The sequence below is a fragment of the Ornithorhynchus anatinus genome, chromosome 10 (assembly GCF_004115215.2).
Source record: "Ornithorhynchus anatinus isolate Pmale09 chromosome 10, mOrnAna1.pri.v4, whole genome shotgun sequence".
NCBI classification, from domain to species: domain Eukaryota; kingdom Metazoa; phylum Chordata; class Mammalia; order Monotremata; family Ornithorhynchidae; genus Ornithorhynchus; species Ornithorhynchus anatinus.
The window spans coordinates 13,340,048-13,365,439 of NC_041737.1; the positions used below are offsets into that span (position 1 = coordinate 13,340,048).

Sequence of the window (25,392 nt, forward strand, 5' to 3'; positions counted from 1 at the left end):
ATCCCTGCCCATTGACGGGTTTACAGTTATCAAGGGAGGGATAGGCTAAGTGCTTGGATTAACAAGGTAGCAGTTTGGATGGCAGGGAAAGGAGGGATTTTAACAATGATGCATTACCACTTCACTTAGCAGAACCTGGCTGTCCACCACAGAAATAAATACTCAGCAGGGCAGAGTCACTGGATCCCATTGACTGAGTTTGTTAAATGGGGCAATCCTCAGATCCCTCTGACGTGTGGTAGTTTAACAATGAAAGCTTAAAAGTTGTGCAAGCCCTTATATGCCTTATATTTTTTACATGAACAGTTACAAGATGGCATGAATCTGCCTTTTAAAAGTTGTGATTGAAAAGCAGCGTGGTCTGAAGGATAGAGCACAGGCCTGAGAGTTAGAAGAACCTGGGTTTTCATCCCGGCTCCGCCACTTGTCTGCTGTGTGACCTTGGTCAAGCCACTTGACTTCTCTCTGCCTCAGGCTCTTCATCGGTCAAATGGGGATTAAGACCGTGAGCACCAGGTGGAACAGGGACCGTGTCCAACCCGATTTGCTCATTCGTATCCACCCCAGTGCTTAGTACAGTGCCTGGCACCTAGTAGGCACTTAAATATCACCATTATTATAAGGAAAAATGTGCAAAATCTCTTGAAAGTTATGTTTTTTTTTTAAACAGTCTAACTCTGTTTTGCTCTCTCATGGTCTCTGATCTTTTGATCTTTGTCTCTCATCCTGTCTCTACCTGTCCATCTGGTCTCTCTTATGTCTTTGGCTGCAAAGAAATTCTGCAGTGACTGTATTTTGGGAAATATTACTCTAAAGCACTGGCTCCAAGTTTTCAAAAATCCTGTACAAAGCTTTATGATAATGAAGATAGCCAAGTAATAAATGGAAGAAATGTGGGAAGCAGTGTGGCCTGGATCACAGGCCTGGAAGTCAGAGGACCTGGATACTAATCCTTGGTCTGCCACTTGTCTGCTGTATGACCTTGGGCAAGTTACTTAACTTCTCTGGGCCTCAGCTACCTCATTTGAAGAATGGGGATTAAGATTGTGAACCCCACATGGGATTCATTCAGTCAATAGTATTTATTGAGCATTTACTATGTGCAGAGCACTGTACTAAGCGCTTGGAATGTACAATTCGGCAACAGATAGAGACAGTCCCTGCCCATTGACAGGCTTACAGTCTAATTGGGGGATGTGGACCGCGTCCAACCTGATTAACTTGTATCTACCCCGGCACTTAGTACAGTGCCTGGCACATAGCGCCTAACAAATATTATAAAAAACCAAAAAAAAGGAAAAAAGCAACATCTGGAACCTAGAGTGTCAATCTGAAAAATTGGGTGAAGAGTTTTCATAACTTTGGAAACTAAAATCAAGTGCAAAGTATAAAAATCAGGTTGACTTAGCTTCCTGCATCTTGAAGAATTATCAGAGAAACCATGTCTTGTCAGTATGTTTCATTGTTTGTAATCTCCATGTTGCCAGGGCAACGTTATTTTTTTTTTTTATGGTGTTTGTTTAGTGCTTACTAGTGTGAGGCACTGTTCTGTGTGCTGGGGGAGATGCAACTTTGTCTTTCCTAAGCACTTGGTACAGTTCTCTGCACACAGTGAGCACTCAGTGACTACCTTTGATCAATTGATGATAAAACTCTGCACACAGTGAGCACTCAGTGACTACCTTTGATCAGTTGATGATTTTTTTATGGTACATGTTAAGCGCTTACTCTGTGCCAGCCACTGTACTAAACACTGAGGAAGATACAAGTTAATCGGGTTGCACACAGTCCCCCATGGAGTTTACAGTCTTAATCCCCATTTTACAGATGAAGTAACTGAAGTCCAGAGAAGTGAAGTGACTTGCCCAAAGTCAGTCAATCACTGAGCACTGTACTAAGCACGTGGGCGAGTACAACAGAACTAACAGTCACGTTCCCCGCCCATAATGAGCTTACAGTCTAGACAAGTGGCGGAGCAGGGATTAGCACTCAGGTCCTACTGACTTCCAGGCCCGTGCTCTGTCCACTTGGCCAAGATGCTTCTCACGCTGATGAGTGATTGGTTTGGTTGAGATGAACGGAGGGAAGGGCTACTATAGGATTGAAGCAGGAGGATAGGAGACCTTGGCAATACCATGCAACATGGTCCACTTTTTCTCAACTCTCTGCTCTAACAATATAATGTTGAATCATGTTCATCATTCCTCTCCAAAAAATATGGCTATTCCAGTCTGCGTCTCTGCGGGCTATCATTTCTCTCAATTCCTGGGGTTATAATCAAAATTAGACTTTGACTAGTTTTCACTTAAATACATGAAAGGTTGAAAATTAATGCCTGTTGTAAGTGGTGATGGCTTACACCATCACAGGGTGTAATGTGGAGGGAGAGGGGAGTGGTGAGCACTCTGGTTACTGTCCAAGTTATAACACTGTATTATATCTGCAGGTTAATATAGGAATTTACAAGGGTTACCACGGTTGGTTCTTAAGGAACTAAATAGTGCAGAATTTCTCAAGAAATGAGTGACAGTAAAGTCCTCCTTTTTTTTCTTTTAAAAGGTTGGCAAATCTCAGCTATGCAAGTTCATGTAGTTTCCATTTGTGACATTTTTTTCTTAAGAATTATCTGTACCCTATTCAGAAACCAGACGGGGTTTTTGTTTTGATTGTCCCAAACTACTGCAGTGTCATGAACACTGCAACTACTCTATTTCTTTGTGAGAGCAAAGTCTTAATTAGATTTTTAGAGATGAATGCCATGGGGGAAGCATTGAAAGCAGACTGAATTTTTTAAATCTCCTCTTAAAGCAAAAAACATAGTTTTGAGTAATAAACCCCAAAGTAACTATTTCAGAGATTTTTTTTTCCTAAAAGGACCAGTTTCCCAGAGGTATGGGACTGGCCTAGGAAATTCTGTGATTTTTAGTTTCCTCATTTGTCAACTGAATAGTTTTTCTCTGGAAATAAAATGTAGAAAAGAAAAAAGTTTTTACCCTTTATAGAATAATTTAAACAATTGGGGAACTGATAAAAATGTTTAGCAATGGAATTTTTAAAGTCGAATTTAACCTCTGTGTTTCCCCTTTTAAAAACACCTATTATTTTTATACTGTGATGGGAGTAACTTTTTGGTCTCCTGAAATGCAATATTTTTTCAAAAAAAGAACCTGCTTAACTACTAATTTTTTTAAAAAAACAGTTCCTACCTACCATTTTTCACAGTTGGGATATGAAGATCTTCACTCTTTTCAAGTAGGGTATGTTATGTGGTTTTATATACATTTCAGTAGTATTTATCCAGCATAATCATGTGTTGAGCATGGGAGATTAAAGTGCAAGTAAAAAATGTGGTCCCCACTCCCAAGGAATTTATAATTAATCAATCTGCTATTTATTGAGTGCTTGCTGTGCGCCAAGCACTGTACTATACACAATTGTACTCTCCCAAGTGCTTAGGGCTAGGTGAATACCACTGATGTATACCACTGATTCTGTGATTATAACAGAGTTGTTAGACATGTTGGCTGCCCACAAGGAGCTTAAAATCAAGAGGGAAGGATAGGCATTAAAATAAATTACAGGTAAGGACCTAAGAGTCATGCGCATGAGGGTGGGGTGAATATCAAGCAGTTAAACAGTAAAGATCAAAGTGCAAGGTAATGTAGAGGGGAGAGGGAGTAGGGAAAAAGAGGGCTTAATCAAGGAAGGCCTCTTGGAGATGTGATTTCTGTAGGGCTTTGAATGTGGGAAGAGTGTTGGTCTGTTGTATATGAAGAGGAGGGGATTTCCAGGCCAGAGGGAGAACGTGGACAAGGGGTCGGTGGTGAGATAGATGAGAGGGAGGTACAGTGAATAAGTTGCCATTAGAGAAGCGAAGTGTTTGCACTGGGTTGCAGTAGGATCAGCTAGGTAAAGTATTAGGGGGTGAGCTGATTTAGTGCTTTAAAAGTAAGGAGCTTCTGTTTGATGTGGAGGTAGGTGGGCAACCACTGGAAGTTCCTGAGGAGTGAGGAGATGTAATAATGTTAGTATTTGTTAAGCGCTTACTATGTGCCAAGCACTGTTCTAGGCGCTGGGGTAGATACAGGGTAATCAGGTTGTCCCACGTGAGGCTCACAGTTAATTCCCATTTTACAGATGAGGTAACTGAGGCACTGAGAAGTTAAGTGACTTGCCCACAGTCACACAGCTGACAAGTGGCAGAGCCGGGAATCGAACCCATGACCTGTGACTCCGAAGCCCAGGCTCAAATGGTTTTTTTGAGACAATCCAGACACCAAAGTGAAGTCTGGACTGGAGAGAGACAGGAACCAGGAGGCTGGGGGTTCAAAGAGGAGGCTGATGCAGTCATCAAGGCGGAACATGATCAGTGCTTGGATCCGAGTAATAGTTTGGATGGAGAGGAAAGGGCAGATTTTAGTGATGAGTGATATTGTGAAGGTGGAACTGACAGGATTGGTGACATATATGAGTGGAATGAGAGGGATGAGGCAAGAGTAAATCCAAGGTTATGGGCATGTGAGATAAGGAGGATAGTGGTGTTGTCTACAGTGATGGAGAAGATGGGGTGGATGGGATTTGGGTAGAAAGATGAGGAGTTCTGTTTTGGGCATGTTTAGCTTGACGTGTCAGGGGGGCATCCAGGTAGAGATGTCCTGAAGGCTGCAGGAAATTCGAGATTGCAGAGGACGAGAGAGGTCAGAGCTGGAGAGTTAGATTTGGGAATCATCCATGTGTATAGATGGTAGTTGAAGGCATGAGAGCAAATGAGTTATCCAAGTTGAACGGTATCTTGGGAGGAATGGAGAGTGCCAACTGGGGCTAATGGGAGATGAGAGTGGATTAGGAGGAGGGAAAGAGCCTTAAAACTAGTGGTAAGAAATTTCTGCTTGATGTGAAGAGGAATTCGTCTCCCACCATTCCAAATTATGCCCCTAATTTGCCACTTGGGCACTTAGCTCTTATGGGAGCACTTCAGAATTCACTCCTTCACCCAGCCCCTGAAGGACTTACGTACACATTATTATGCTCAATTGCTTCCTCACACCTGTCTTTTATTTTAGTGTCTTTCTTCCCTCTAGAAGGTATGCTCCCCAAGGACAGGAATTATATCTCCATCTGTTATAATCTTCTAAGTACTAGTATAGTGCTGTGAAATAAATGCTAACGACTGATGGATTGAAAGGAATGTATTACCATTTGAGATTTTGGAGTGGGTAGACATGAAGAATCGCATTTTAGTAAAACAACATACCCACACACAATGGAAATATAGTGTAAGCCTATATCTTACCTTGTGATCTCCCAAGCGCTTAGTATAGTGCTCTGCATACAGTAAATGCTTAGAAGGTAGGATTGATTGATTACTTTCTCAAGGGCTTAGTACAGTGCTCTGCACATAGTAAGTGCTTAATAAATGTTGCTGATTGGTTGACTGATTCTTATGGGGAGGGATGATAGCTCTTGCTTCTTGTTCTGCTCTCCTACATTCTTAGTCCAGTGCATTAGTAGGTACTCAGGAAATATACTATACTCAGTAAATACCTTTACTACTACAGAAAACCTAATATTCACAAAACTCTGAATTCTTAAAAAAATAGGAATTACACTTCTTTATATGGTAAACTTATTCCAAAGGTTTAAGTATACCTCCTTCTGTGTCCCCCATAAGTTTAGTTTCGCCCACTTCATTCACCCTTCCCTCAGTTCCACAGCACACATGAACATATACATAATTAATTTATTTATATTTATGCCTGTCTTGCCTGCCAGAGTGTAATCTCACTGTGGTCAAGAAGATTGTCTACCAACTGTGTTATAATATACTTTCCCCTCCACGCTTAGTATTGTGCTCTACACATAGTAAATGCTCAGTAAACACGATTTATTGATTAGTATGGATAGTTTGGATAATTGAGAACTTTTCTGTCTTGGGTGTACTGTGGTCCTCTCCAGTAGCCAGGAAGCTCTGCATTTTGAGGAGCAAGCTGAAAAAATAGGAAGAAACCAGGAATGTGCCCCAGACTAATTACATTGACCAACTAAATGGTGTCTTTTAATATGACATTTTATAATATGATATTTTTCCATAGCAGAATTAATTTTTTTTCATTGTGGATTTTATTTTCCAGTTTTAGCTAGTTTTATCCCAATTCATTCATTCATTCTCTCTCTCATTTTTTCTTTTGGGAAAAACCCCAAATGGCATGTCTCTCCATACTCCCTATGGTGCTATTTCAGTTTGGCTGCTTCAATTGCCTGCTGCAATTTCTAGCCCTTGCTACCTACTCTCTGCTCCTCCCAGTTCCTTCCAATACCCCCAGGCAGCTTCCTCTATTATTTACTCTTTTCTCCTGCTGCCCCTCCCAACTCTGTGGTTTAGCCCCTTCTCTTTTCCTGCTCTCATCCCTCCCTGCTTCTCCTCTCCTCCCAGTTCACTTGCCGGGGTGCTCTGGCCCCAAGAAAGAGGGACAAGGGGATTGAGACTGTGAGCCCCACACTGGACAAGGGACTGGGTCCAACTCGATTTGCTTGTAGCCACCCCAGTGCTTAGTACAGTGCCTGGCACATAGTAAACATTTAACAAATACCATAATCATCCTTCCTCCTCTTCTTATTATTATTAAGACAGGCCTGCCATAGCATGTGCAGAGTCCTCTGCTCTTTGAGACTGGTGGCGAATCTAACTCCAGCAGTCCCTGCCCCTGTCACTAACACTACCCTAATAATAATAATAATAATAATAATAATAACAGTAGTAGTAGTATTTAAGTACTTAAGTGTCCCAGGCCCTGTACTAAGCCCTGGGGAGTATACAAACAAATTGAGGTGGACACTGTCCCTGGGCGCATGTGGGGCTCACAATCTCAAGCCCTGTTGTACAGATGAGGTAACAGGCAAAGAGAAGAAAAGTGACTTGCCCATGGTCACACAGCAGAGAAGTGGCAGAGCCGGGATTAGAACCCAGAATCTTCTGACTTCCAGGCCCGTGTTCTATCCACTATACCATGCTGCTTCTCTGCACGTCTCTGGAACAGGCAGTGACCTAGGATCTGCCCTCTACCATGACTCCTTTTGAAGGGAGCTTCTGAACCAGGGAAACTAAATAAAGGCCAACATTTTGGGAAAAATTGGATGTTTTCATAACAGGCTAAATTATGGTGATTAACCCTAATTGACCCTAAAAAATTTTAAAAGCTTGAAAAAAGAATGCCCTAGGAATGTTACACTAAAAACAGTTAAAGCCAGTAACTTGAGTTTCGTCCAGAGTCTCATACTCTTCCCTATTCCTTTGGTATGTCACTTCCATAGCAAACATACCTGGGCTGAAGTCAGTTCAGTTTTAGAAATTTATGTGGGTCCATGAGCCAAGACCTAAGGAATAATTAGGTCAGGATTGAAAGAAACTAGGCTTGGGAAAAGGAAGAGTTCTATTAAAATTTGAACCACAGTCATTTGCATTGGAATTAGACATCTCGGGGTTGCCATCCGATGTATTGTCACAGTAAAAGTCTTATTACAAAATTAGACCGAAAAATTTTAGGAACTGGAAAAATATTTGAGAGATGCTCCTTTTTTTAACCCAAACTCCAAGAATACCTTATACCAGGAGCTTTCTCAAACAAGTAACTGATATATATGGATAACCTTTTGAGGTTTTAAGTTCTTTAAATTCTGCCAACTCTGTCATATCACACTTTCCCAAGTGCTTAGTACAGTGGTCTGCACACAACACATGCTTGATAAATATGATTGATTCTTTATCCAAACAGATGGGCAAGTTCACTCACAGTCTCATTGCCTTCTTTAATGTTAAGAATTAATATACCTTTCCTCTCCACTGGCCTTTCCTTGCCTTTTCTCAACTATTCTTCCCTTGCAATGCCTTTCCTTGCCTTTTCTCAACTATTCTTCCCTTGCAAACCTCTGAACCCAGTTACCTTTCTCTGACCTATTGACCCTAATTACCCTCCCTCGGAGACCTTCCGGCGCCTCTTCAATCTTTTCCGTTTCCTCCTGAGACATCCCGAACCCTCAAGACCTCCAAGACACCAACCTTCAATCCACCCATCATATTTGAGTGTCTAGTGTGGGCAGGGCACTATACTGAATACTTGGGAGAGTCGGTAGGCACCTTTCCTTCCCACAGTGAGCTTACAGTCTGGAGAGTCTCATGCTTTCTCTCATTCTGTACCTCTCTCTTTGGTCCTTTATCTCGTACCACCCTCTGATCTCCTTTGTCAATCCCCCAGCCAAGGGACATAGAAGAAATCTGTAATGATCCATTTCCACCTTTATCAATAGGCTGAATGCCCAAGAAAAGAGCCCAGATAAATGCATAAGTTGCAACATCAGTATAAGGGATCATCACCTAAATAAACATGTCATTTTTATACAAGTGGTAACTCCTGGCAGATGTCCCACTAATTCCGAAACATTTGCTCGGTAAGATAGAGAACGAAACAAGTAGGAAGGTGGTTGTTTCTAATTCCTTATAAAACTCTACTGCCGTCAGGGCCATATTGATCAGGTTTGTTTCCCTGCCCATACACATATTCTCTCTCTCTCTCTCTCTCTCTCTCTCTCTCTCTCTCTCTCTCTCTCTCTCTCTCTTTCTCTCACCTAGATAATGATGGAGAGAGCTCCCTCTCTAATACTAATACATAACGTCGTGGAACATGTGCTCTGGATTCTTAGGAACTATATTCTTGTGAGGTTCCCCAAGATTACAAAAATATGTTTTTAAAGGCATTTTTATTACAATATGTATATTTTTCCAGTTAAAAGACACACATTCCCTCAGTGATAAAATGGGGTCCACCTGGGGGAAGTTCAAATATTTCTTCAATTTCCATTTTTCAATTTAGTCTATTTCCTTAGAAAGTTTTTGATAACAATAGCTCACGGCTTCATGAATTGAGATCAATAGAGATGCTCCAAGTTGGTATTATGCTGAGTTGTTCATTTACAATGTAGAATTTTCAGTGCAGATTGTAATACATCTTCAGAAAAGTCAATTTTTTTCTTTTTCTGTTTAATGAAGTCCGAGTTGAGGATGTGAAAGTTCAAGCAGAGGTGAACATTGTTTTTCAGACAGAATCCCAATTTTTGAGGTAAGATGTACTTGCAGTATATAGTGGTTTTTGTTAAGCGCTTACTATGTGCCAGGCACTAAACGCTGGGGTAGTTACAGGCTAATCAGGATGGACACAGTCCCCGTCCCACATAGGGCTCACAGTCTTAATCCCCATTTTACAGATGAGGTAACTGAGGGAAGTGAAGCGACTTGCCCAAGGTCACACAGCAGACAAGTGGCAGGGCCGGGATTAGAGCCCATGACCTTCAGACTCACAGACCCGTCCACTACGCCATGCTGCTTCTCTGATCCAAAACATGGCATTGTTCACCATTTTAATATCCAGTTCTGGAATCTTATTTTCCCGAAAGTCTCATGTCGGACTTTCGTAACCAGATGTTCTGAATTAAGCCCCAAATGATCAATAGGAAACACTTTCAATTTACTGCAACCCAAGAACTTCCTTATTTTTAATTGACTTAATTCTTCTGTGCCGGCCGTGCACTCTTTTCAATTTTATTTCACATAGAGGATCACACAGGCTCTCAGTCACATATCGTAGAGTACTCGTTTTCAAATGTACTTCAGTAATACCTTTTCCACATAAAGTTCTGTCCTTGGGGTAGTCAGGATTCTTCTGATCCAAACCCCCACTGTGTACAATGTTATTTCATTGGCTTCATTCATTGGCAGTTCAGTGATAAGAAGTTTTGTGAAGTTCCTTATAAATAGTATGTACAGAAAGCCCCCCAATTTTATCCTTTACTACTATCCATTTAAAGACCTGGATTGAATCATCATTTGCGTTTCAGCGATTTCACGTGAGGTTTCTTCAGGTGCTGATCTAACGGCACTTGAAATTGAAACACTGACTTGCCGTTTCAGTATTTTCATAACCCGTCTCTTATATCCTTTACATGCGAAGAAGTAGATGAAAGGGTCCATGCAGCAATTAAAGTTCATTAGGCATACCGTGAAGTGGAGGGAAATCTGGAACGTCTGTTGAGCACTACACGGAAGATAGTCTGAAAGCTGAAGCTTCTTAATCATGTGTTGAATAATCGCCACGTGGTAAGGCGTGAAACAGACAACAAACACGATGATTATTAAAAGGATGGTGTTGAGCGCCTTTTTGTTTACTCCTGATTTTTCCGTGAGTGGGTTTTGTTTGGCACTTTGAAAGAGTTTGCAACAGATGCGAGAATAGCAGATTAGTATTATGACAATAGGAATCACGTACCCTATTAAACAGGCGCCCAAGAGAATCCAGGGGAGGTGGTCTATTTGTTCGAAGTTTGGGTATTCCATACATGTAATCCTTCCAATCTCTTGATTTGACATGGAATGCACAAGTAGCGGGAGTGTCTGACTAAATACTAGAACCCAGACAAATAGGCAGACACATTTGGCATATTTAGTTCTTTTGATTTTGTTATAGCGCAGGGGATGGACGACAGCAAAGAACCTGTCAATGCTCAAGCAGGTCATAAAATTTACACCTGCGTACGTGTTAATGTAGAATATAAGAGCAGTTATTCGACACAGGGCTTCGCCAATTTGCCAGTCAAATCCTGATGCGTAGTAGACTATCCGAGCAGGCAGGGCCGTGGTGAAGAGTATGTCAGAGATGACCAGGTTTGTCGAATATAGAGTGGTCGAGTTGATTTTCTTTCTGTTTTGAAATACAACAGACAAGGCCAGTAGGTTTCCCGAGAGTCCAATGATGAAAACGACACTGTAATGCAGAGGCATTAAGATACTGGCTGTTCTTTGGTGCACGTAAAAGTCACAGCTGTTTGCCGCAGCAGTTAAAAGTGATTCAGTTATAAAGGGTGTCGTGAAATCGTTAGCCATTTTCACATCCGGTCTGGTTGCTGGTTCTCTAGGAAGAATATAGAAAAAGGAGTATTTAATTTGATAAATGAACATAAACTGCCGCTAATCGGAAGGGATGTTTCTGGTCAGAGGTACTTAAATCCAATCCAAGAGCGCTTTTACCATGATGAGATGTCCTGGGGGGCAAAAGTGGACATCAGGAACAAAAATAAAGATTACAAACCATCTGTCATACTGTTAGTCATAATTCGATGAGTCGGGGGAAGTACTGGATAAGAGAAATGTAATGATTCAAATAGGTTAAGGGAAAGCACTAGCTTCGCATTCAGAAATCCCCTTTGACTGAATCAATAAAATCAAACACGGAGCTCCCCAAATTTCCAATGAGCAGAAAACTTTGGTTTTAATTGCTTTTCAAGGGAACACAGCATCGGTACGATCAGGAAATGAAATGGCATATATTTAACATGCAGTGAAGTGTGAACTTAACCACAGTGATCTGATTTGTGTTAACCAGCTAAGTTTGAAAAACAAGACTTACGGGTGACCTTGTGAAGAAATGGAGGTTGTGTTTATAATCTCTAAAATGAACAAATAGGAAAAAAAAATTGAACGTGCATGTACTGGATAAAACTACGGAAGGGTGATAGGTAAGTTATTGCCACGCTGAGAAACAGAACATACTGCCACTTAGTTTTTGTAAGTTTATGATTTCTTGACTATTCTCAATTTTTAAAAATCCCTACCAAAAGAGTTAGGTTTCTGCTCATTTTCACGTTTACAGAATACCTTAAAACTCAAATTTCTCAAGCCTCTGGAAAATGTCCCCCAAACCTAGTGTACAGAGATCCTAATCTGGTAGATAAGCACCTATAAACATGCTGTTTTGGAAGCAGGGAAGATGGAAGCAATCAAGAGGATTCAAAAAGAGTCCCTGGTCACTGTTGCCTGCTGTAAATTTCCATCAGAATAATTGAACAAAGCACCCCCAACCAGTAGAGTCAGAGATGGGCCACTTTCCATGTACATTCCAGATGGGATGATCCGGAATACAGGGCCTGTACCCGAATGCACTGCCTCCGAGGGTAGTATTAGGCTTGCCTCCAGTCAATCAACCAGTGGTGTTAATTGAGAGCTTACTAAGTGCAGAGCACTGTACTAAGCGCTTGGGAGAGTACAGTGCAACAAAATTAGTGGGCCCGTGCCCTGCCTGTAATGATGATGATGATTATGGTATTTTTTAAGTGTTTACTATGTTTCAAGCACTGTTCCAAGCACTGGGGTAGGTACAAGCTCATCAGGATGGACACAGTCCCTGTCCCACATAGGGCTCACAGTCTTAATCCCCACTGTACAAATGAGAGGGAAGTTAAGCGACTTGCCCAAGGTCACACAGCAGATAAGTGGCGGAGCCAAGTTTAGAACCCAGGTTTTTCTGACTTTGGGCCTGGGCTCTTACCCACTAGACCGTGCTGCTTCCTGGAGCATGAGCTTACAGTCTCCAGGCTTTTGGCAGGCCAGGCCCATCACTCAGTTGAGGAGCTCCAGTTCTTTCATTCAATAGTATTTACTGAGTGCTTACTATGTGCAGAGCACTGTACTAAGCGCTTGGAGTGTACAATTCGGCAACAGATCGAGCCAATCCCTGCCCATTGACGGGCCTACAGTCTAATCGGGAGAAAGGAGTTTACCATGCTGTAGGCCATGGTGTTTCCCCCGGTATTTTAGCTGAGCACCTCACAGTGAGAGTGGATCAGCGGGCTGTGCTCCTGGCAATTGGGCACTTCTGGTACAGAATTAGAGAATCTTCCATCTGATTGGGATTTAGGTCTGAAAGAAGAGAGGCAACTCCAAGAAGAGAGTCCTTGTGCCAGTATTTAAAAAGTTTTCCTATGAAAAAATTCTTCCTTAGAATGAATCTAAATCCTGGATGCGGCAGTTTAAGGGCAATTTGTCACCATCCTCAGAGTAAGAATCCTTCATATAATAAAAGTTCATTATAAAATTGCCTTTTAGCTGTCTCGTCCAAAGCAGACTAATTCAATTCATTTAACTTTTCTCCTGGATTTGTTCAGTTTTGTTGGGTTTTTTTTCCTCCTTTTCAACCTGGAATACTACTTTGCGCCCTTACTGACACAATTTCACAAAACAATATTGGTTCCTGACCTCCTTTCCAAGTATTTGTAGGTCCCTTTGCATTTTGATCCTGTATTCCATGACGCTCGACCCCGGTCCCGCACCTAATCTGGGGTCACTTGTACACCCTCTAGACTGTGAGCTCATTGCGGGCAGGACTGTGCCTGTTGCTATACTCTACTCTCCCAAGTGCTTAGCACAGTGCTTTGCACACAGTAAGCGCTCAATACATACAATTGAATGAAAGAACTGAATGAGAATCCTTCTCTCCTCCAGTCTCTCCCTCCTCTTGCTCCTTCTTCAACAACTCTCATCTTTCCAAGCAGAATCTTAAGAGATCTCCTGCCTCCTTTCAAAATCCACCCCCTCCACTTCCAACCCCATCCCTTCACACCTTATCAGAGCACTTGCCCCCTCCCTTCTCTCCCTGACTGCTATCTTCAGCTGTTCGTTGTCCAATAGCTTTTTCTCCACTGCTTTCAAACATACTCATGTCTCCTCTACCCTGAAAAAAATCCTCCTTTGACCCCTCGGCTTCCTCCAGTTATTACCCCATCTGCCTCCTATCGTTCCTCTCCAAGCTCCTTAAGCGAGTTGTCTACACCTGCTGTTTCCACTTCCTCTCTTCCAGTTCTCTCTTTGACCCCCTCAAATATGGCTACCGCCCACTTTTCTCCACAGAAACTACCCTTTCAAAGTTCACCTGTGATCTCCGTCTTGACAATTCAAATGACCTCTTCCACCTCTTAACTCCTCTTGACCTCTTATCTGCCTTCAACACTGTCAACCACCCCTTTCTCCTGGAAACACTTTCTAACCTTGACTTCATTGTCACTGTCCTCTCCTGGTTCTCCTCCTATCTCTCTAGCCACACATTCTCAGGCTTTTTCACAGTCTCATCTTCTGCCTCCCACCCCCTAACTGTGAGTGGCCCTCAAGTCTCAGTTCTTGGTCCCCTTCTATTCTCCATCTACACCTTTCCATCGGAGAACTCATTCATTCCCATGGCTTCAACTACTACCTCTATGCAGATGATTCCTAAATCTACATCTCTCTGTCTTGATCTCTCACCCTCTCTGCAGTCTTACACTTCCTCCTGACTTCAGGACATTTCTACTTGGATGTCCTGCTGACACCTCGAATTTAACATGCCCAAAGCAGAACTCCTTACCATCGCTCCCCAAGCCCTGTCTTTCCTTTGACTTTCCCAGCGCTGTAGACGACACCATCATCCCGTCTGTACCATGAGCCTGTAACTGTAGCATTACCCTATAGTCATCTCATTCCACCCAAATCCTGTTGCTTCAGCCTTCACAACATTGCTAAAATCCGTCTTTTCCTCTCCATCCAAATGGCTACCACCTTAATCCAAGCATTTATCCTAGCCTGCCTTGACTACTGCATCTGCCATCTTGCTGGCATCCCCACCTCCTGTGTCTTCCCACTTAAATCCATCCGTCATTTTGTTGCCCGGTTCATTTTTCTACAGAAACCATTCGGTTCATGCTTCCCCACTCCACAGGAACCTCCAGTGGTTGCCTATCCACTGCCACGTCAAGCAGAAACTCTTTACAATAGGCTTTAAAGCCTCAATCACCTAGCCCCCTTCTACCTTTACCTCCCTGATTTCCCAGCCTGCACACTTCTCCTCTAATGCCAGCCTACTCACTGTACCTTGATCTCATCTAATTTGCCACCGACCTCTCACCCACATCCTGCCTCAGGCTTAGAATGCTCTCCCTCTTCATATCTGACAGATGATCTTGCTCCCTACTTTGAAAGCCTCCTCCAAGAGGCCTTCCCTGACTACACCCTTATTTCCTCCTCTCCCTTGTGCATCACCCTTCCATTTGGATTTGCACCTTTATTCACTGCTCCCTCCGCTTCACAGCATTTAACTATATACCTGAAATTTATATTAATGTCTCTATCCCCCTATAAACTGTAAGCTTGTTGTAGGCAGGGAACATGTTTGCCAACTCTGTTGTACTCTCCCAAGCATTTAGTACAGTGCTCTGCATTCAGTAAACGCTCAGTAAGTATTATCGATTGATACTTCTATGTGAGTAGTCCCCGTTAGCCATATTATTGATGGAACTCCCTCAGAACGGCACTTGTTTTTTTGTTTTGTTTTTTTAAGGTATTTGTTAAGGGCTTATTACATGCTAGGCACTATACTAAGTGTTAGGATAGATGCAAGCTAGTCAGATTGGACACAGTCCATGTCCCACAAGAGGCTCATAGCATTAATCCTCATTTTACAGTTGAGGTAACTGAAGCACAGAGAAGTTAAGGAAGTGAAGAACTTGCCCTAGGTCACCGAAGAGACCAGTGGCGGAGCTGAGATTAGACTTCAGGTCCTTCTGACTCCCAGGCCCGTGCTCTATCCACTAAGCCCTGCTGTTTCCCTACGTTCACCATATTAACTTGGTTTTATTTGAAAACCACTCCCTGGATAGGAAACTCCTGTGACTGTGATACCTTTCTAACAGTTTTATACTCTAAGCCAGACACTGTTTCCCCAGTTTATTGAAGAGTTAAATTCAAGATGGATTGCATATGTTATTCTAATCATGGCCCATCAGATCCCATCTCTCTGTCACAGAAGGAACTAAGATAAATCCCCCAAAGCAAAGTCCATTCACAGCTATGTTCAGAGCTAACTGAAATAATTTGTTTTTCTTTGCATTTATATTTACTTCTGGGTGGTTTGCTTGTTTTTTCAAGCATTTTTCCAGATCCAGAAGTTTAACTCACAAGATTGATAAGTCTTTTTTCCCTTTTTTAAATATAGTTATTCTGTTGGCTCTGAGTTTTCAAAAAATACTTATTCTTTGTCCTCAAATGATTTTACTCAGTTGTTTTGGAATCATAGATTGCAACAATATAGAAAAGTAGCTCATGCACAGTGAAATAGATTTGACTACCATGGGTGAAGTACCACCTCAAATCCATTGGTTGCACATGTAGAGGTTGCAGAAAGCTAAATCCCAAATTCTGTGTCAGTGGAAACTGGAAAATTGTCATCCTGTCAACCCAGGGATATCATTCCATGTCTTTGCATGTCTACTTGTTTTGTTTTGTTGTCTGCCCCTTTCTAGACTGTGAACCTGTTGGGTAGGGATTGTTTCTATTTGTTGCTGAATTGTACTCTCCAAGCACTTAGTACAGTGCTCTGCACACAGTAAGCACTCAATAAATACGACTGAAAGAATGAATGAACAGACGAATCAACATTTAAATAAATCTCTTCTGTTTAAAGCCTTTCTTCGTCTCTTCTGCTACTCCAGCTTGATTTCTCACCTCCCCAATTTGTTTATCTTTCCGAGTTCTCCCATTTAAGTGGGAGAACTTATTTTACTTAGGCTGAGAGGGTCCTGGTCCCTTCGTTCCATGGTGTGCCATGAAAATTCGATTGGAGGGGGCCGGATAGAAGGAGAGATCTAGGAATATTTGGAGGCCTGAATGACAGAAATCAATTCTGGAGTTCCACCTTTCAGGAAAGACCCTTCTATCTTTGACATTTGGAATAAAAGATGGAATTGAAGTTTGAAGTTTTGCTGGCTGAGTTGATTTTTATTAGTTTGACGACTGGGCTGTCGAGTCAGAAATTCTTGGCAGTTTGATTGTTTCCGGTTAAATGTTATGGAAATAAATGCGAGGAGCAATATGAGTATTTATGAAGTCTTATGGATAAGAAAATTGTAGGAAATGAGGAATGATAATAAGATTGAAGAACATCAAGTGTATAACCGCTTAGAATAGGAGGCACTAGGGCCTAAAAGAGGAGAGCACGGGAATCAGGAGACCTGGATCGTAGTCCCAGTTCAGTTATTGACCTGCTGTGTGACCATTGATAAGTTAGTGAACTTCTTTGTGCTTCAGTTTCCACAGCTGTATAAGGGTCCTATAAAGGTCCTTTCCCACTAAACCATCTTGCCACCTTGGTCTTCAGAAATCACTGGGGATTCAGCCATATTCTCTGACAGTTACCGCAGAAATTATCTGGTACTTAGCTCCTGCTGTATCTTCTATTGCTTTGGAGGGCAGTATTAGGTAATATGACTAAGTTACTCCCATCGAATTAAGTCTGTAGCAATAGCTTGAGGCTGAAATATTTTGATATGGTGAAACGTGAAACTCTGGAATTTGTGGATATGATTGTGCAGGGGATATATGTTTGTGAGAATAGCTGGTCAGTGGCTTTGGAGCACAACGCATGATAGATAAGATGAGCTCTCTTGTGGTTGGAGAGGTGTGTATGATTGTTAGAAAAGCTGTCCCTGGGCAATAGAGGAGAGACTGATCGTAGGAGATAACCCAAGATCTCTTTTGATGTTATTGGCTCACATTTGCATAACCGGACATGTTGACATGCATTTGAATGTTGTGTCAGGTCACACATAAAACTGCAAACACGCATGGGGAGGGGTTTAAAATTTATGAAAAATCATTTGAGGATTGTTATATTGTACTCTCCCAAGTGCTCAGTACAGTGCTCTGCACCCTGTAGGCACGCAATAAATGCAATTGACTGATTCATGAAGTAACATTAAGCTCTATTCAAACTGTTTTACATCATAAAGTGGAACCACTGATTTAGGAACTAGCTCCTGGAATTAGATCACTAGATTCAACATGGGAGATGTTTTTAAGTAGCCGTACGGCCTGGGGTGGGGTAAGGAGAGAATTTGGAGAAGTGATCTGGGTGTAGCCAGGAATCCAACTTCAGCTGCAGCCACAGTGTGGCTATAGTATGTCTTCCAGATTTAAGATACCGTGCCTACCCCTCCAAAATTCCACAGCACCATCTTGAGACCCCCTTCCTGCCCCTGGCCTATAAGGAGAGAAAGCGAGAGGAGAGAAAGGTGCAGTGGATAGAGCACAGGCCTGGGAGTCAGAAGGTCATGGGTTCTGATCCCAGCTCCCCCACTTTTCTGCTGTGTAACCTTGAGCAAGTCACTTCACTTCTCTGTGCCTCAGTTTCCTCATCTGGAAAATGGGAATTGAGACCGTGAGCCCCATATGGGATGGGGACTGTGTCCAACTTGATTTTCTTGTATCCACCCCAACACTTAGGACAGTGCTTTGCATAGGGTAAGCGCTTAACAAATACCGCAATTATTATTATTATTATTATTTAGAGTTCTGGTAGGACCAGAAATACTGGTGTGGGACTCTAGCATATTGGTGACAGGTTTGGGAAATCCAGAAACAGTGACATGGGATCCAGCACAGATCCCACCTGGAGCCTGTCATGCTAGCTAGATGTTTTTAGGCTTATAAAGTAATTTTCTCTTCCATAACACTCCAAGTCCAGGCAGTGATTAAACGGTATATGGCAGGAAGAAGATATTCTAGATTAACTGGGGCCAAGACAAATCAGATAATTGAAGGTTGGGGTAAACTAGCTTCTTTGTAGTAACCAAGCATTCACATAAATCAAGAAAAGAAAATCTGAAAATTTTAAATTAACAGAGCATTCAAATCTGTAATAGAGTTTTGTATTTCCATGTGGTTCTTCTCCCTCCTAGTCTTTCACCCATGCTCAGATTTTCAGTTTGTTTTTTTTTGAACTGCTATCGTGTGTAGGAGTATCTGGAAGAATGAAAATAATGGAAGAATCATAAGAAGCAGGGGAAATTCTCATCTATAATATTTTCACATAAGCGTATGCAGACATTTCTCCAGCAGATGGAGAATCTTGAAGCTGACTGGTAGTCAATAAATCAGTGGCATTTATTGACTGAGCACTTTCTGTGTGCAGAGCACTGGTTAGAAGCCTTAATTTGATATAAGTGGCAGCAGGATGCCCCTGGAGGCTGTTGCGGATTGTGAAGATTAGTGAGTAGTATTTATTGAGCAGATGAATACCGTGAGCAAAGCATTTTATGGGGTCTAATGATGTTTGAAAAAGATTATTTGATTTTGTGTACGTTAGATAGATCTCTCCCTTGTGTGTCTCCTATGCACTTGGGTATGTGCCCTTTAAGCACTGAATATTCACCCCACCTTCAGCCCCACAACACTTATGCATATCAGTAATTTATTTTAATGTTTTTCTCCCTATCTGAACTGTGAACTCCTTAAGGGCTGGAGTAGTGTCTGCTTAATACAGTACTCTGCACTCAGGAAGTGCTCAATAGAGAACATTGATGGATTGATTCATTCATTCAGGGAGATTGTTGTTTTAGTATTATAACTAATTCTGTTCTTGATCAAGTGGAAAGTGCACTCCTCAGGGGGCCAGGAGAGCTGAGTTCTAGTCCTGAGCCTGCCTGGTTGGGTTATAGTAATAATTAATAATTATGATATTTGTTAAGCGCTTACAATGTGCCGAGCACTGTTCTAAGTACTGGGGTAGGTGCGAAGTAATCAAATTGTCCCACATGGGGCTCACAGTCTTAATCCCCATTTTACAGACGAGGTAACTGAGACGCAGAGAAGTTAAGCGCTTGCCCAAGGTCACACAGCAGACAGGTGTCAGAACTGGGTTTAGAACCCACATCCTCTGCCTTCCAATTCCGTGCTCTGTCCACTACACCCTGCTGCTTCAACTGCCCACTGGGTTTGGTACTGTGGCACAGCATTAGCACTATTCTGTGGTAACTTCGGCCATAAATGGAGTCTGCGTGTAAAAACAACAACAAAAAACCCCAAAAAAGCAACAACAAAAAACCCCAAAACCTTTGTGTACATGTGGCAATGTGCTGCACCCCTGCCTGCCTACTTGGGTGTTGTATTTTGTGCCTCAGCCGGAATATTACTAACAGGAAAGAGAGTGTGTGAGTAATGCCACACAAACCACTAGCCTACGAATCTAATCCTCCACGTAAATTCTCCGTTTTAGGATGTAGGACTAAGGCTCCTCTGTCATTACTAATAGGACACCACACTGTTTTAGCCATAGGTGAAGCCGTCCTTGAGATATTGCTGAGGAACAATCTGCAGGACTTTTCCTTTATTTATTTCAATGATATTTGTTAAAGCAGGCAGGCACTGTACTGGTAGTTGGAGTAGATACAAGTTTAGAAGGTTGGGCACAGCCCCGTTCCCACAAGGGGCTCGCTCACAGTCTTAATCCCCATTGTACAGATGAGGTAACTGAGTCAAAAAGAAGTGAAGTGACTTGCCCAAGGTGTCACAGCAGAAAAATGGCAGAGCCAGGACTGGAAGCCCAAGTCCTTCTGGCTTCCAGGCCTGTACGGTATCCACGAGGCCATGCTGCTTCTCAACTTGTGTCAGTTGGGTTGTGAGGGACAAATAAAAATGGAATGAAAGATGATTTCAAGGTTTCACATGACATGAGGGCAGGGAGTTACTGTTAGGGGGGAAGTTAGGGGGAATGATCAAGAGGAGAGTTTACAGTGGTCAAGGTTTAGAAATTGTGCTTGGGATGGTGGTGGATAAACAAATTGAGTAGTATTAGAAACGGGGATGTGTTGACTGGAAAGAGGGTGAGCGATCGAGACTAAATGTATAGATTTGGAAAGGATAGTGAGAGTTGAAATTCCACGTGGTGAGCAACCGAAGAAAACAGAAGCCAAATCATGAGGAACATTGACAGTTATATGAGGAAGAGAAATCGGCAATGGAAGAAAAGGATGAAAGCATGAGGAGAACCACGTTGGACTTACATATTTGAACCAAGAATGAAAGAGTCTGGGGAAAGATATATGATCATCTGTCGGCGGGTTGCAAAAGTCCTCAGTTAATATTTCTAATTAAAGAGCATCCAACATGCGGCCCATTTGACTGCATGATGTATCTTTCCTAAGACCTATGGGCAGGGAACATGTATACCAACTCTTAGTACAGTGCTGTGCACACAGTATGTGCTTAGCACAGTCCTGTACACACAATAAGCGCTCAATAAATAACATTGATCAATTCATTTGAAAAAAAAAAAGCTCAACACACACATGAACTACTGGGCTTCCATTCTGTAACTGAATGCTTCTGAGTTTTTGGATTTTTTTTGTTTGCTTTTGTTGTTTAATGATATTTAAGCTTTTGCTGTGTGCCAGATGCTGTACTGAGTGCTGGGGTAAATACAAATTAATCAAATTGGACACCTTCCATATCTCACAAGGGGCTCACTGTCTCGCTCCCCATTGTACAGGTGAGATAACCGAGGTGCAGAGAAGTTAAGCGACTTGCCCAAGGTCACCCAGCGGACAAGTGGCGGAGCCAGGAGTAGAACCCAGGTCCTCTGATTCCTAGACCCGTGCCCTTTCCACTAGACCACGCTGCTTCTGTGAAGCAGGGGTCATGCTACCAGGTGTAAATCAATTAGAAGTTGTAATTGAAGCTGATTGTAATTAATTACAAAATTTTGAGCTGTTCAAATTTAACGCCACTGCAATTATATCATGACCTTTAGTAATGTAATTCATCAGTACACCGCGGAAGCAGTGTAGTGTAGTAGAAAGAGCCACAGGCCTGGGAGTCAGAGAACGAGGGACAAGGACTGTGTTTAATTCCCACCTATGTATCTCTCTCAGTACATAGTACAGAGCTCTGCCAACAGTAAGTGCTTAATAAATACTACTGCCTGGGTTCTAATCCAGGCTCCGCCACTTGCCAGTTGGGAGACCTTGGGCAAGTCACTCAACTTTTCATTCACTCATTCAGTCGTATTTATTAAGTGCTTACTCTGTGCAGAGCACTGTACTAAGCTCTTGGGAAAGTCCAGTACAACAATAAACAGTGACATTCCGTGACCAAAATGAGCTCACAGTCTAGAGGTGCCTCAGTTTCCCCATCTGTAAAATGGGGATTGAACAGTTGTTCTCCCACTTAGTCTAAATCCCATGTGGGATGGGCACAATGTCCAACCCGATTATCTTAGTACGTACCTCAGAGCCTCATACAGTGCTTAGCACATAGTATTATTTTAGGACCTTACTACTGTTAATATTGTAATCATTGATAATGATAGCCAAAAAAAACTGGTCAGACTTGAGCTGTCATCTGACTGAATGCACCCTGTAGTTATTGTAAGTTCAGTATTCCCATTGACTTCATCCAGATCAATCATTCGCTAATACCTGTAACTGTCTACTTTAGTAACAATAAAGTTGATTTATCCCTCCTTAAACTTCCTTGTTACTGATAAAAAAAAATCCATAGGTTTAAATAACACGCTGTTTGTTCTTCAATTAAAAATTGGTGTTGGCCTGTAAATGTATGGATTTCTTGTCATGTTGTGCACGATTGAAAAAACGTGAGCCTCACTTGGGGTAGGGACTCTATCCAATCTAAATATTCTGTATTTACCCAGGCGCTTACTATTATTATTATGATTATGGTATTTGTTAAGCACTTACTATATGCCAAGCGCTGTTCTAGACACTGGAGTAGATACAGGGTAATCAGGTTGGCCCATGTGGGGCTCACAGTCTCAATCCCCATTTTTCAGATGGGGTAACTGAGGCACAGAGAAGTTAAGTGACTTGCCCGAGGTCACACAGCAGACAAGTGGCAGAGCTGGGATTAGAACCCACGTCCTCTGACTCCCAAGCCCGAGCTCTTTCCACTAAGTCACGCTGCTACAGTACCTGGCATTTACTATGTGCTTAATAATTACTAGTATCATTATTTTGCTCTCCTAATACCTCACACTCTTATGCCTTTCTATCTGGGATATCCAGACTTAATGTATAAACATACTGATTTCAATGATTCATTTCTCATGGGATCCTGAGGAAGATGCCAAGTGCTTACTGTGCGTTGAACACTGTGCTAAGCCCAGGGAGAGAATACACAGGTGGAAGTTAGACTTGGCCCCTGTTCTTCGTTACTTAGGAATCGCAGACACTTAATCACTGCAAGCTAAGCTTATTTTAAGAGTTTCCATGGAGAATCAGTGGAAACACATTTATTCAGACACTTTAAATTATGGCAGTGTAAGAAATCACAATTGAAATAGAAAATTCAGGGAGTGCGTGATCACTAACTCTTTGCCGTTAGACATGTTATTGGCTCTTGATGTAGGGAACAAAACTATGGCTTAAAGACTATACCAGTTGTTTCAGATTTTATGTTTTTATTGGATCTTTAATTAGGCTTAATGGAATATTTTCAGTCCAATCCCTGGCATTTTGTGCCAGTATGGTATTTTACGTGTAAGATAGGGTTACAATTATACAATTTTCAATTATAATTTGTTTAGTAAGCAAATAGGAAGTCCCCCTATACAGTTGGCTTTTTGTGTCAGAGAACATGTCTACCAACTCTGTTATATTGTACTCTCCCAAATGCTTAGTACAGTGCTGTGTGCACAGTAAGTGCTAAATAAATACGATTGCTTGAAGACTGATTAAACAGGTAATGGTTCAAAAAGTCAGAGAAAGTTCAAAAGTGTTAAATCCTTAACATGTGATCTATTACAGTAAGTTAATACAATAAAGGAGATGGAGATATATTTTTACATTTAAAATTTTTCAGAAATTATAACCTTTTGGCTTTTGAATCTGCACTGAAAAATTTTAGGGAAAAGGAGTTAACCACTTTCTGCAAGTACTCATTTCAAAATGCTAGACTGATGAAATGTGAAAGCGGTGTTGCCTAGTGGACTTGGGTTCTAATTCAGGGTAAAGCCACATGTATGAGGTGATCATGGGCAAGCACTTAACTTCTCTGTGCCTCAGTTACCTCATTTGTAAATTGGGGATTAAGACTTTGAGCCCCACATGGGACAGGGACTGTGTCCAGTCTGATTACCTTGTGTCTGCTCCCAAACTTATAATAGTGCCTGGCACGTAAGACATGCTTAACAAGTATCATTAAAAGAGAAAAATACATGAGAAGCGTTGACATTCAAAAAAACAGGGTTTTTTAGTCAGAAGACCCTTTTTTGGGGATGGTGAATCCACATTGTTAGAATTTGTCACATTTTTCTTTCCCCCAAAGTACAACCTTGCCATGAACTTTGTTCTGTTGGGTTTTGAAAGATGGTTGCAAATTTTGCCCTTTGGAATTTCTTGGACTAAATGTGCTTCAGTGCATAAAAATCACTACCGTGTTCTAATTAATGCCTCCTTTGTTCTATAGTACCTCATGAACCTCATGATTCAAGTGCAATATGTTTTCGTGAGTAAGATATTTAGAAGCCCTAGTTGTATCTGAACATTTTTTAAGCCTCCTGGTTCATTGATTTACTATTATTCGAAATGGTGCATCAGCTTCATTTATATATAGCAAAAAAGCACTCTTCCAATCAGTAGTATTTATTGAGCGCTTACTCTGTGCGGAGCACCAAACTAAATGTGTGAGAGAGTATGACAGTAATCAATCCATTGATTTATTGAGCGCTTACTGTGTGCAGAGCACTCTACTAAGCGCTCGGGAGAGTACAATTTAACAGAGTTGGGAGACACGTTCCCTGCCTACAACGAAATATGAATGAATGCACTAGCATACAGTCTAGAGGACAGAGTTCATGTCCTCAAGCAGTTTATAATCTAGTGGGGGATACAGACAGTAAAGTAAATTAACAAATGGGGGAAGAGTTTAAAGATATATACATGATATCTTTGGCGGGAAGGTATATGAGGAGGGTTCACTTCTGTTTCTTGTGGGCAGGGATCATGTCTACAAATTCAGTTGCATAATAATAATACTCTCCCAAGTGCTTAGAACAATGCTCTGCACACAGGAGGTGCTCCAAAAACACCACTGATTGATAGATTACCTTCCGGAATTGATTTATATAGAGCATCTCAAATGTTAATCTTAAATCAACTTTTCTGGTACATTGCTTTGCCAGATAACAGAAAAAGAATAAATGATCACTTTGTTTCTGCCTGTCAGTAAAATTACTACTTCCCTATACACCAGAAATACCTGGATTTTTTCAGACCTTTGCAGTTTACAAAACCGTTGTTGATAAATTTCCAAAGCAAAAAGTATTTCTTAAGTACTTACATGTCAGTGGCTTCTCTGTTCCCGGTGTAGCAGTGATACTTGGCTGTATGTGGCTTAGCAAATCATTCTAGGTTTCCCTTGCTGCATTCTTTCAAGGGTGTCTACGTACACATCCTTTTATGGCATCGGGTGGGTTTTTTTCCTGTTGCTTTTGTACTGTAGATATAAGGCTTTTGATAGGTTTTTCTTAAAGGGAAGTGAAATAATTTTTCTGCTACTTTTAGACTGTAGTAAAATCCCCTTGGAATTTATCTTTGGCTTTTATTTCATTAAATTGAACTCTGCAAAATAAGTTTGCTCCTGACTACAGCTAAAATTTAAAAAAAAATTTAAATCACAAGTATTCATAGATTGTTGCTTGAGCACTTCTGGTTCATCTAAGCACTTGGATACTTACCCTTTCAACTGCCATAGTA

General features: G+C 41.6%; 2 protein-coding genes across 2 annotated transcripts in view; one reads left to right on the forward strand and one right to left on the reverse strand.

The window, feature by feature from the left end:
- Positions 1–25,392, forward strand: part of UBAC2 (UBA domain containing 2) — a 195,028-nt gene that overhangs the window by 77,009 nt on the left and 92,627 nt on the right. The window lies entirely within an intron of this gene.
- Positions 9,320–25,062, reverse strand: LOC100079029 (G-protein coupled receptor 183-like). Its single transcript, XM_029074150.2, has 2 exons — positions 24,977–25,062; positions 9,320–10,958 (listed from the first exon to the last, which is right to left on the reverse strand). The coding sequence occupies exon 2, from the start codon at positions 10,928–10,930 to the stop codon at positions 9,845–9,847; it is 1,086 nt and encodes a 361-aa protein (XP_028929983.1). The 5' UTR covers positions 10,931–10,958; positions 24,977–25,062; the 3' UTR covers positions 9,320–9,844.